The sequence below is a fragment of the Mirounga angustirostris genome, unplaced genomic scaffold (genome assembly GCF_029215605.1).
Source record: "Mirounga angustirostris isolate CCGP_5_RB_7025 unplaced genomic scaffold, mMirAng1.0.hap1 SCAF_11, whole genome shotgun sequence".
NCBI classification, from domain to species: Eukaryota; Metazoa; Chordata; class Mammalia; order Carnivora; family Phocidae; genus Mirounga; species Mirounga angustirostris.
In genome coordinates, this window is record NW_026991719.1 from 60,961,366 (window position 1) to 60,975,423 (window position 14,058).

At 37.7% G+C, this 14,058-nt stretch overlaps 1 protein-coding gene across 1 annotated transcript in view; it reads right to left on the reverse strand.

Moving 5' to 3' along the window:
* ZDHHC15 (zinc finger DHHC-type palmitoyltransferase 15) overlaps positions 1–14,058 on the reverse strand; it is a 153,745-nt gene that overhangs the window by 86,712 nt on the left and 52,975 nt on the right. The window contains exon 3 of the mRNA XM_045879768.3: positions 4,839–4,933. Within this exon, the coding sequence (XP_045735724.1) occupies positions 4,839–4,933 (95 nt within the window). The remainder of the gene's footprint in view (positions 1–4,838; positions 4,934–14,058) is intronic.

Here is a 14,058-nt window from a genome sequence, read left to right on the forward strand (position 1 = left end):
GAAAAAATATGCAGCTAAATGTCATTCAGAATAGAAGGGGAGATAAAGAGTTTCCAGGAAAAACAAAAACTAAAGGAATTTATATATTTTTAAAGATTTTATTTATTTACTAGAGTGAGAGAGAGTGCACAAGTTGGGGGGGAAATGGCAGAGGGAGAGGGAAAAGCAGACTCCCCGCTGAGCAGTAAACCTGACACGGGGCTCAATTGCAGGATCATGGGACCATAACCAGAGCCGAAGATAGACACTTAACCAACTGAGTCACCCAGGCACCCCCAAAACTAAAGGAATTTGTAAACATCAAATCAGTGCTACAAGAAATATTAAAGGGGATACTTTGAGCAGAGAGAGAGCCCAGAAGTAACAGAGACCAGAAAGGAACAGAGACATTCTACAGGAACAGTAACTTTACAGGTAATACAATGGAACTAAATTCATATCTTTCAATAATTACTCTAAATGTAAATGGCCCCAATGCTCCAATCAAAAGAAATAAAGTATCAGAATGGATAAAATAAAGAAGACCCACCAATAAGAGACTCATTTTAGACCCAAAGACACCTCCAGATTGAAAGTGAGGGTGTGGAAAACCATTTATCATGCTAATGGACATCAAAAGAAAGCTTGAGTAGCCATCCTTATATCAGACAAACTAGAATTTAAACAAAAGACTGTAGTAAGAGATGAAGAAAGACACTATATCATAATAAAGGTTCTAGCCAACAAGAAGATCTAACAATTGCAAATATTTATGCCCCCAAGTTGGGAGCAGACAAGTATATAAACCAATTAATAACAAAATTAAAGAAACACATCAACAATAATACAATAATAGTAGGGGACATTAACACCCCACTCACAGCAACGGACAGATCATCTAAGCAGAAGATCAACAAGGAAACAAGGGCTTTGAATGACACACTGAACCAAATAGACTTCAACGATATATTCAGAGCATTTCATTCTAAAAAAGCAGAACAGAAATTTTTCTCGAGTGCACATGGAACATTCTCCAGAACAGATGACATACTGGGTCACAAATCAAGTCTCAACTGGTACAAAAAAACTGAGATTATACCCTGCATATTTTCAGACCACAATGCTATGAAACTTGAAGTCAACCACATGAAGAAATTTTGAAAGACCACAAATACGTGGATGTTAAAGAACATCCTACTAACGAATGAATGGGTCAACCAGGAAATTAAAGAACAATTAAAAAAATACATGGACACAAATGAAAATGAAAACACGACAGTTCAGAACCTTTGGTATACAGCAAAGGTGGTCCTAAGAGGGAAGTATATAGCAATACAGGCCTTTCTCAAGAAACAAGAAAAGTCTCACACATACAACCTAACCTTACACCTAAAGGAGCTGGAAAAAGAACAGCAAATAAAGCCTAAATCCAGCAGGAGAAGAAATATACTAAAGATTAGAGCAGAAATCAAAGATATAGAAATAAAAAAACAGTAGAACAGATCAATGAAACTAGGATCTGGTTCTTTGAAAGAATTAATAACATTGATAAACCTCTAGCCAGACTTTTCAAAATGGAAAGAGAAAGGACCCAAATAAATGAAATCACGAATGAAAGAGGAGAGATCACAACCGACACTGAAGAAATACAAACAAATATAAGGGAATGTTATAAGAAATACAAACACATATAAGAGAATATTATGAGCAATTATATGCCAAACAATTAGGCAATCTGGAAAATATGGATGCATTCTTAGAAACATATAAACTACCAAAACTGAAACAGGAAGAAATAGAAAACCTGAACAGACCTATAACCAGGAAAGAAATTGAATCAGTCATCAAAAATCTTCCAAGAAACAGGAGTCCAGGACCGGATGGCCTCCCAGGGCAATTCTACCAAACATTGAAAGAAGAATTAATACCTATTCATCTGAAACTTTTCCAAAAAATAGAAATAGAAAGAAAACTTCCAAACTCATTCTATGAGGCCAGCATTACCTTGATCCCAAAATTAGACAAAGACTCCACCAAAAAGAAGAATTACAGATCCCTGATGAACATAGATGCAAAAATTCTCACCAAGATACTAGTTAATAGGATCCAACAATACATTAAAAGGATTATTCACCATGACCCAGTGGAATTTATTCTTGGGCTGCAGGGGTGTTTCAACATCCCTGCAATCATTGTGATACATCATATCAATAAAATCAATCATTGTGATACATCATATCAATAAAAGAAAGGACAAGAACCCCATATGATCCTCTTAATAGATGCAGAAAAATCATTTGACAAAATACAGCATCCACTCTTGATAAAAACCCTCCAAAATGTAGGGATAGAGGGAACATACCTGAACATCATAAAAGCATATAAAAAGACCCACAGCTTTTTTGTCTTAAGATCAGGAATATGACAGGGATGTCCACCCTCACCACTGTTGTTCAACGTAGTACAGGAAGTCCTAGCCTCAAAAATCAGACAATAAAAAGAAATAGAATGCATCCAAATTGGCAAAGAAGTCAAACTTTCACTCTTCACAGACAACATGATAGTCTACCTAGAGAACCCTAAAGACTACCCAAAAATTGCTAGGACTGATACAGGAATTCAGCAAAGTTGCAGGATATAAAATGAACCCACAGAAGTCTGTTGCATTTCTATACACTAACAATGAGGCAGCAGAGAAATCAAGGAATCAATCCCATTTACAATTGCACCAAAAACCATTACATACCTAGGAATTAACCTAACCAAAGAGATAAAAGATCTGTACTCTAAAAACTATAGAACACTTATGAAAGAAATTGAGGAAGACACAAAAAATGGAAAAACATTCCATGCTCATGGACTGGAAGAATAAATATTGTTAAAATGTGTATGCTACAGAAAGCAATCTGCACATCCAGTGCAATCCCTACCAAAATACTGCCAGCATTTCTCACACAGCTGGAACAAACAATCTTAAAATTTGTATGGAATCAGAAAAAACTGTGAAATAGCCAAAGGAATGTTGAAAAAGAAAACCAAAGCTGGAGGCATCACAATTCCAGACAGCAGGTTGTATTACAAAGTTGCAATCATTGAGACAGTATGGTACTGGTATAAAAACAAACACATATATCAATGGAATAGAATAAAGAACCCAGAAATGGATTCTCAACTCTATGGTTAATTAATGTTTGATGAAGCAGGAAAGAATATCCATTTGAAAAAAGATGGTCTCTTCAACAATTGATCTTGGGAAAATTGGACAGCCACATGCAGAAGAATGAAACTGGACCACTTTCTTACAGCATACACAAAAATAAACTCAAAATGGATGAAAGACCTAAATGTGGGACAGGAATCCATCAAAATCCTAGAGGAGAACACAGACAGCAACTTATTTGACCTTGGCTGCAGTAACTTCTTACTAGACAGGTCTCCAAAGACAAAGGAAACAAAAGCAAAAGTGAACTATTGGGACTTCATCAAGATAAAATGCTTCTGCACAGCAAAGGAAACAATCAACAAAACCAAAAGATAATGGACAGATGAGAAGATATTCACAAATGACATCTCAGATAAAGGGCTAGTATCCAAAATCTATAAAGAAATTATCAAACTCAACACCCCAAAAACAAATAATTCAGTCAAGAAATGGGCAGAAGACATGAACAGACATTTCTCCAAAGAACACATACAAATGACTATTGTGAAAAAATTTTGAACATCATTCAGCATCAGGGAAATACAAATCAAAACCACAATGAGATATCACCGCACACCTGTCAGAATGGCTAAAATTAACAACACAGGAAACAACAGATGTTGGTGAGGATGCAGAGAAAGGGGAACTTTCTTACACTGTTGGAGGAATGCACACTGGTGCAGCTACTCTGGAAAACAGTATGGAGGTTCCTCAAAAAGTTAAAAATAGAACTACCCTACTACCCAGCAATTGTACTGCTAGGTATTTATCCAAAGGATACAAAAATATTGATTTGAAGGGGCACGTGCACCCCAATGTTTATAGCAGTAGTGTCTCCAATAGCCAAAATGTGGAAAGAACCCAGATGTCCATTGACAGATGAATGGATAAAGAAGATGTGGTATATATGTATATATATATATATATATATATATATATATATATATATATATATATACATATATACACACACACACACAAAGGAATATTATTAGCTATCATAAAGAATGAAATCTTACCATTTGCAATGATGTGGATGGAACTAGAGGGTATTATGCCAAGCAAAATAAGTCATCAGAAAAAGACAAATACCATATGATTTCACTCGTATGTGGAATTTAAGAAACAAAACTGATGAAAATAGGGGAAGGGAAGGGAAAATAAAATAAGATGAAACCAGAGAGGGAGACAAACCATAAGAGACTCTTAACTATAGGAAACAAACTGAGGGTTGCTGGGGGGAGGTGGGTGGGAGATGGGGTAATTGGGTGAAAGGCCTTAAGGAGAACAGTTGTAATGAGCACTGGGTGATATATGCTATTGATGAATCACTAAATTTTACTCCTGAAGCTAATAATACATTACATGTTAACTAAATTGAATTGAAATAAAAATTAAAAAAATAATTATATCACTAATTCCAACAGTGGTTTCTTAGTCTTCAAAGTATCTATGATTTTGCAATAGATTATCCTTCTATAGACTATCTTACCCTTAATTTACCTTTATCACTAAGAGGCCTTTTTAAAGATTATCCTGAATCTCTCTTCTGTAAATGAAGGTTATTTGCTTCTTTTTTCAACTTCTTGTTTTTATTTTGTTTTGCATTTCTGCTTTCCTGTCTCTTTAGCCTTTAGGAAGTAACCATGATTCTTACCTTTTGATTTGGCTGTTGTGGGAGTGTAAATATAGACTTCCAGTATGTCCAGGTAAAGAACACAAAGATGGCATGGTAGAATATGAGGTAGATAACTGAAATTTAAGAGAGAAAAAATAAGTGTTCATATTATCTTTTTTGTCCATTTCTAGCAGTTCAGAAAGACATAAAACTAGACAACAAATTTGTTTTGTTTTCCTATTACCAAGTATTTTCTATTGTTATTATAAAATGTTAATTCTTACCTTTTCCCCATGAAGTGACAGAAATAAGTTACAGTGCCAAATTTTCAGTGAGACCTTCTGGAAGTTGTATGTTTTAAAAGTTGCCATGTGATTCTATAACTAAAGGGGAAATGTTCTTTATGACAATGTGAGGGAAGCTACCATAGCCACTTATCATTATCTCTGCCATTGTAGGTGCTAAAAGATGATGATAGTATTTGCACAACACTATAGAGTTTACAACATGATTTCATAATATTTTCTTATTTTATTGCTTCAATAACTTGGTGAGGTAGGTAATAGGATAGGGACAGTTGGTTAACTATCAGGAATAGCTGATTATCCAAAGTGATACAGCTACATTATAATGTATCCAGGTCTTAAACACAGGATTACTGACTATAAATCACAAGTTCTTTTCAGTAGCCTCAAAGACTATATGTTCATTTTCTTTTTGCAAGGAATCTGGATTCATATTTATTGAAGCCAGTAATTAGAGACATCTTTTCCAGCACTAGAAAGCAAGGTTCTACGTGACTGCATAACTGAATCTGGTTAGAGCCACAACCCAGGACGAAGGCTGGTAGGGGAATAATCTTCAGTCCTAATTTTACATTAAAAACACTGTTAAACTTAACATAAATATAACAGTGAACTTTCATTTACAGCATCAACATTGTTAAGGTCATTATGTATAGAGCAGTCACTTTCAACTGTTAAACTAATAAAACATGACAACGTCTTCAGATTATATACTTTTTTGAAATGTGAGTTGTATCTATGATAGTTGTAAAAGGTGCTTCTACTGCTTACTCTTTGTCTCTTGTATAGCTCTTCTTTTTTTTTTTTTAAGATTTTATTTATTTATTTGACAGAGAGATAGAGAGAGAGCATAAGTAGGCAGAGAGGCAGGCAGAGGGAGAGGGGGAAGCAGACTCTCCACTGAGCAGGGAGCCTGACGTGGGGCTCAATCCCAGGACCCTGGGATCATGACCTGAGCCGAAGGCAGCCCCTTCACTGACTGAGCCACCCAGGCGCCCCTTGGATAGCTCTTCTGATATCAGAAATTTCACTATTCTCCACAGAGGCCATTATAAGACTGATGGTCACTTTACTGTTTCATTTTGAGTTCTCATGTGGCAAGGTGTTATTACCTCAGTCAATCAGAAAGACTCAAGGGAATGATGACTCAAGACCAAGTTAATAGGGCTGAGTGCCTTATACATATATGGCTGAATTGAAAAAGCTGTACTCTCTTAGCCCAGTGCTCCTAGTCTTATGATACAATTCCTTTTTTATGTGCTTCATTTGTGTAATTATGAAATCTCATTTTCAAATTCAAGCAATTTAAAGTAAAAAGTAAAATCTACCACACACATACATCTAGCCTCCCACCTCCCCCTCTTAGGGCATTAATACCTGTCTGCTGTTTGGTGTGTATCAGTACAGATCTTCTGATTTTTATGTGTTCATATGAATATATGAACACAATATAAATATGGAAATTTTGTAATATTTAAAAATTTTTTCATTGTATTTCTTTTGAAAGGTAATACATTCACAAAATTCAAAATTTGAAGGCATAAAATAGTACACAGTGAAAAGTTTCCCTTTCATACCTGTCCCTCAGCCACCAAGTTTCCTTCCTAGAAGCAACAAATGTTACAGTTTCATGACTTCATTCTGTACCCTTTTAGATTTTATACATATAAAAGCACTGAAACAGTGTGTTTTTTCCACACAAATAGTAGTATTCTTTTTTTTTTTAAAGATTTTATTTATTTATTTGAGACAGAGAGAATGAGAGACAGAGAGCATGAGAGGGAGGAGGGTCAGAGGGAGAAGCAGACTCCCTGCCGAGCAGGGAGCCCGATGCGGGACTCGATCCCGGGACTCCAGGATCATGACCTGGGCCGAAGGCAGTCGCTTAACCAACTGAGCCACCCAGGCGCCCCAAATAGTAGTATTCTATACACGGTTTCATACCAATTACTTTTTTCATCATCTATAAGTTGGAAATCATTCTATTTAATATAACTTGCAAAGAGTAAGCTTCTGACTTTTTTTAAAAATGTTGCATGGATTTTCATTGCATCAACATGCCATAATTTAACCGAAGTGTTTCTGATGAAAATTTAGTTTTTTCCTCTTCTCTTGCTACTACAAATAATGCTGTAATAAAAAAAACTTTGTATATATGTCATTGGCACATATACTAAATCTATAGGGTCAGTTTCTTAAAGTGGGATTGCTAGGCCCAAACATAGGCCTTTTGGCAGATAATGTCAAACTGCCATTAAAGAAAATGTTTTTTTTTCTGGTGTAGGGGAACCATAAGGTTCCACAGGACCACTCAGGTGATATTCAGGACAGGCATGCCCAGGCACTGCAGGAAGAACCACGAGGGGAGCACTCACATGAGGGAAGCATGCGGATCATGCTCACACTGAACCCACCGAACTCCCACCCACCTATCCACTGACACCTTCCTGCTGCTGCCCCACCCATGCACCCTCCCACACCTGTTCTGTGGCTGGGCACCAGAAGGTTCCACGTGGCCACTCACTGGGTTGTGGATCCCCAAGTCCTGTGATCAGTGTTGGGGTGATATAGTGAGCAAGACTGTGGTTGGAAGGGACCTCAGACATCACCTGCTCCAAACCTCATTTCACAGGTTCAATTAAGGTACCGACAAGGGTCTGTTACACTCTGTCATCTTCCTGGTGATTTCAGGTCACAGCAGAGTGAGGATATAGAAGTTCCATATGTATCACCCCACAAACTAGAAATCTTTTCATCTTTATAGTAAAAATTCACCTGGGGAAGAGGGAAGATAGTGGTGGAGTAGGAAGACCCTAAGCTCATTTCAACTCATGAACACAACTAAATAACTATCAAATCATCATAAATCGCCCAGAAATAGACCAGAAGCCTGACAGAAAAACTACACAACTATAGGGAGAGAAGAGGCCACATCAAAGAAGGTAGTAACTGTGGAGATGTGGTTTAGGGGGAGAAGGATTGTGGGTGCTGTGGAGGGGAGGGGGATGTGGTCATGGAGAAGGGAGAGGGAGAGAGAAAGAGAGAGAGAGAGAGGAGCAGACAGGGGGATGCAAAAGGAGAAGGTTTCTCCAAAGCCATTGGCTTAGAAAATGAGAGGGGCTGATTTTAGTGAGTTCATGCAACCAGCAGGGCTTAAAGCCTAGAGCTTTAGGGACACCTGGGTGGCTCAGTCGTTTAAGCGTCTGCCTTCAGCTCAGGTCATGATCCCAAGGTCCTGGGATCAAGTCCCGAGTCCTGAATCGGGCTCCTTGCTCAGCAGGGAGCCTGCTTCTCCTTCTGCCTGCTGCTTCTCCTGCTTGTTCTCTCTCTCTCTCTCTCTCTCTCTGACAAACAAATACATATATAAAGCCTAGAGCTTTAAAGGTCCACGGGCTTGACTGGGATAGAGCTTGAAGAACCAGTGCTGCTCTTGGAGAGAAGGCAAGCACACAAACTGGGAGTAGACAGCATGGAAACAATGATTTGAAGAACACCCAGGACACACAAGGGGGAGATTATTTGCTCTACTTGGAATACATCTCTGGGAGAAAGTGTTTGTAAAACCCCTCCCCAGGAACAAAGGAGCTGGATGGTGGCATTTCCCTTCTCCTCTCCTCAGCATAAACACAAAGCCATGTACAGGAAGCAGTGCAGAACTGACACTGGCTGCCTAACATGCTTACACCAAGCCCTTCACCCTTGCACTCTGATGGGACTGCCTTTCTCAGTCACGCTTGCCTCAGTCCCTGCAGAATGGGCCCCTCCCCAGAAGACCAGAACAAATTCCTGCCCACACCATGTGTCCCAACCAGAGAGTTCTCCAGGACTTCAGTTGTGGTAGAAGGGGTGTCAGGTTTCATTTCATAAGCAGACCAGAGCACATCTAGTTAAAACTCACCACATTCAGACTAGGGACCAAACACTGTACACAGCAGGCAAGGAGAGCCTCTGCAGACTGGCTTGAAGGAAGTGCAGACGAAACACAAGAGCAGAGTACAATAAACACACACCAGAGACACTCCCTAAAGTGCCAGGCCCTTTACACGACATGACCTCTTCTTCATAATGCCATTACTTTCAGGAGCAGGAGACATAACTGGCTTTTCTAACACAGAGAAGAAGGCAGAGACTTAGACAGAATGCCAAGACAGAGGAAGGTATCCTAAATGAAAGAACAATATAAGGCCATGGCCAGAGATGTAAGTGAAACAGATATAAGTAACATGCCTGATGGAGAATTTAAAGCAACAATCATAAGGATACTCACTGGGCTTGAGAAAAGAATAGAAGACATCAGTGAGACCTTTACCACAGAGATCAAAGAGTTAAAAAAGAATGAATCAGAGATGAAGAATGCACTAAACAAGATGGGAAACAGGCTCGAAGCAATGAACAGTAGACTGGAAGAAGTGGAGGAATGATGCAGCATAGAATAATATAAGGGAAATAATGAAGCTGAACACAAGATAGGAACACTTATGCAACATGAGAATAGACTTAGGGATTTCAGAGACTCCATCAAACATAATAACATTCATATTATAGGAGTCCCAGAAGAAGAAGAGAGAGAAAAGGGGGCAGAAAATTCATTTGAGGAAATAATAGCTGAAAACTTCCCAAATCTGGAGAAGAAACAGATACCAGATTTAGGAGGCACAAAGAACTCCCATCAAAATCAATAAAAGCAGGCCAACACCAAGACATATTGTAATTAAATTTGCAAACTATAGCAATAAAGAAAAAAATCTTAAAAGCAACAAGACAAAAGAAGCCCTTAACTGACAAGGAAAGACCCATAAGGCTAGCTGGAGACTTCTCAACAGAAACTTGGAAAGCCAGAAAGGAGTGGCATGATATGTTCAAAGTGCCAAATGGGAAAAATCTGCAACCAAGAATACTCTATCCAGCAAGGCTATCATTCAGAATAGAAGGAGAGATAAAGAGTTACACAAAGAAAAACTAAAGGAATTTGTTACACTAAATCTGCCCTGCAAGAAATATTAAAAGGGACTCTTTGAGGACAAAGGAGAAACCAAAAGTGACAAAGACAAGAAAGGATCAGAGAAATCACCAGAATCAATGACAAAACAAGTAATAAAATGGAACTAAATACATATCTACCAGTAATTACTTTGTAAATGGACTAAATGCTGAATAGAAAGGGTGTCAGGATGGATGAAAAAAAAAAAAAAAAAAAACAAGACCCATCTATATGTTGTCTACAAGAGACTCATTGTAGACCTTAAGACACCTGCAGATTGAAAGTGAGGGATAGAGAAACATTTATCATGCAAATGGATGTCAAAAGAAAGCCAGAGTAGAAATAGTTATATCAGACAAACCAGATTTTTTTTTTTAAAGATTTTATTTATTTATTTTAGAGACAGAGCACAAGAGGGGGGAGGGGGAGAGGGAGAAGCAGACTCCCTGCTGAGCAGGGAGCCCGATGCGGGACTCGATCCTGGGACTCCAGGATCATGACCTGAGCCGAAGGCAGTTGCTTAACCAACTGAGCCACCCAGGCGCCCCGACAAACCAGATTTTAAAACAGACTGGAAAAAGAGACAAAAAAAGGGCACTATATCATAATAAAGGGGACAATCCAACAAGAAGATCTAACAATTATAAATATTTATGCACCCATATGGGAGCACCCAAATAAATAAAACAATAAGAAACATAAAGAAACTAATTGATTATAATATAAAAATAGTGGTGCACTTAACCTTCCAGTTACATCAGTGGACAGATCATCTAAACAGAAAATAAAGAAGGGAACAATGGCTTTGAATGGCACACTGGATCAGATGGAATTAATGGATATATGCAGAACATTCCATCCTAAAACAGCAGAATACACATTCTTTTCAAATGCACATGGGTCATTTTACAGAATAAATCACGTATTAGGTCACAAATCAGGCCTCAATAAATACAAAAAGACTGAAGTCATATCATGTACCTTTTCTGACCACAACAGTATGAAACTAGAATTCAACCACAAGAAAAAATGTGGAAAGACCACAAATACATGGAGGTTAAACAACATGCTACTAAACAATGAATGGGTCAACCAGGAAATCAAAGAAGAAATAAAAAAAATCATAGGAAAATGAAAGCACGATGGTTCAAAACCTTTGGGATGCAGGAAAATGATCGCAAGAGGGACATGCATGCCCAAACAGGCCTAATTCAAGAAGAAAATCCTCAAATGAACCTAACCTTTCACCTAAAGAAAGTAGAAAAAGAACAACAAAGCCTAAAGCCAGCAGAAAGAAGGTAAAGAGTAGAGCAGAAATAAATGATATAGAAACTAAAAAAGAAAACAAACAAAAAAACCCCATAGAACAGATTGATGAAAACAGGATCTGCTTCACTGAGAAAGTTAATAAAACTGATAACCCTCTAGCTAGACTTATCAAAAAGAAAAGGGAAAGGACTCAAATAAATAAAATCACAAATGAGAGAGAAGAAAGGATAACTAAGACCAGAGAAATACAAACATTATGTGAACAAACTGGACAACCTGGAAGAAATAAATTCCTAAAAACATATAAGCTACCATAACTGAAACAGGAAGAAATAGAAAACATGAATATACCAATAACCAGCAGAGAAATTGAATCAGTAATCAAAAACCTCCCAACAAACAAAAGTCCAGGACCAGATAGCTTCACAGGCAAATTCTACCAAACATTTATTTACTTTATTTTTTTAAAAGATTTTATTTATTTATTTGACAGAGAGAGAGAGAGAGAGAACAGCAGGGGGAGCAGCAGGCAGAGGGAGAGGGAGAAGCAGGCCCACCGAGCAGGGAGCCCAATGCGGGGCTCAGTCCCAGGACCCCGGGATCCTGACCTGAGCCAAAGGCAGACGCCTAATGACTGAGCCACCCAGGTGCCCTCTCCCAAACATTTAAAGAAGAGTTAATACCTATTCTTCTCAAACTATTAAAAAAAAAAAATAGAAGAGGAAGGAAATCTTTCAAATTCATTCTATGAGGACAGCATTATCCTGATACCCAAACCAGAAAAAGACAGTACAAAAGAAGAGAACTACAGGCCAGTATCTCTGTGATGAACATACGTGCAAAATTCCTCAACAAAATACTAGTAAACTGATTCCAACAATACATTAAAAAAAATCATTCACCAGAATCAAGTGGGATTTATTCACATGATGCAAGGGTGGTACAATATTCACAAATCAATCAACATTATACACCACATTAATGAAAGAAAGGATAAGGGGCACCTAGGTGGCTCAGTTGGTTAAGCGTTGGACTCCTGATTTCTGCTCAGGTCATGATCTCAGGGTCGTGAGATTGAGCCCCACGCTGGGCTATGCACTCAGCAGAGATTCTGCTTGGGATTCTCCTCTCCCTCTCCCTCTGCCCCTCCTCCTGCTTGTTCTCTCTCTCTTTCTCTAAAAGTAAATAAATAAATCTTTAAAAAATAATAAAAGGATAAGAACCATGTGATCATTTCAAAAGATGCAGAAAAAGAATTTGACAAAGTACAATATCCATTCATGATAAAAAACCTCAACAAAGTAGGTTTACATGGAACATGCCTCAACACAATAAAAACCATCTTATGAAAAACCCATAGCTAACATAATCAATGGGGAAAGACTAAGAGCTTTCCTGTACATTCCTCTACGTTCAGGAACAACACAAGGATGTCCACTCTCACCACTGTTATTTAACATAGTATCTGAAGTCCTAGCCACAGCAATCTGACAACAAAAAGAAATAAAAGGCATCCAAGTTGGCAAGAAAGAAGTAAAACTTTCACTATTTGCACATGACATGATACTCTATACAGAAAACCTCAAAGACTCCACCAATAAACTATACTGATATATGATTTCAGTGAAGTCACAGGATACAAAATCAACCTACACAAATCTGTTACATTTCCATACACCAATAATGAAGCACCAGAGAGAGAAATTAAGGAATCATTCCCATTTACAAGTATACCAAAACCATAAGATACCTAGGAATAAACCTAACCAAAGAGGTGAAAGACCCGTACTGGGAAAACTATAAAATGCTACTGAAAAATTGACGAGGACACAAAGAAATGTAAAAACATTCCATGCCCATAGATTGGAAGAAAAAATATTGTTAAAATGCATATACTACCCAAAGCAATCTACACATTTAATGCAATCCCTATCAAAATACCAACAGCATTTTTCACAGAGCTAGAAAAAAACCATCATAAAATTTGATGGAAGCACAAAAGACCCCGAATAGCCAAAGCAACCTTGAAAAAGAAAAGCAAAGCTGGAGGCATCACAATTCCAGACTTGAAGTTATATTAGAAAGCTATAGTAATCAAAACAATATGATACTGGCACAAAAATAGACACATAGATCAGTGGAACAGAATAGAAAACCCATAAATGAACCCATAAATATATGGTCAATTAATCTCTAACAAAGCAGGAAAGAATATCTAATGGGAAAAAGACAGTCTCTTCAACAAATGGTGCTGGGAATACTGGAGAGCATCATGCAAAAGAATGAAAATGGACCATGTTCTTACACCATACATAAAAATAAACTCAGAATGGATGAAAGACCTAATTGTGAGATAGGAGTCCATCAAAATTCTAGAAAAGAACACAGGCAATAACCTCTTTGTCATTGGCCATAGCAACTTCTTTCTAGATATGTCTCCTAAGGCAAGGGAAACAAAAGCAAAAATAAATTACTGGGACTTCATCAAAATAAGTTTCTGCACAGTGAAGGAAACAACAAAACTAAAAGACAACCTAGAGACTGGGAGAAGATATTTGCAAATGACATATGTAATAAAGGGTTAGTATCCAAAATATATAAAGAACTTACAAAACTCAACACCAAAAGAATGATTAGTCCAATTAGAAAATGGGCAGAAAATATGAATAGACATTTTCCAAAGAAGACATCCAGATGGCCAACA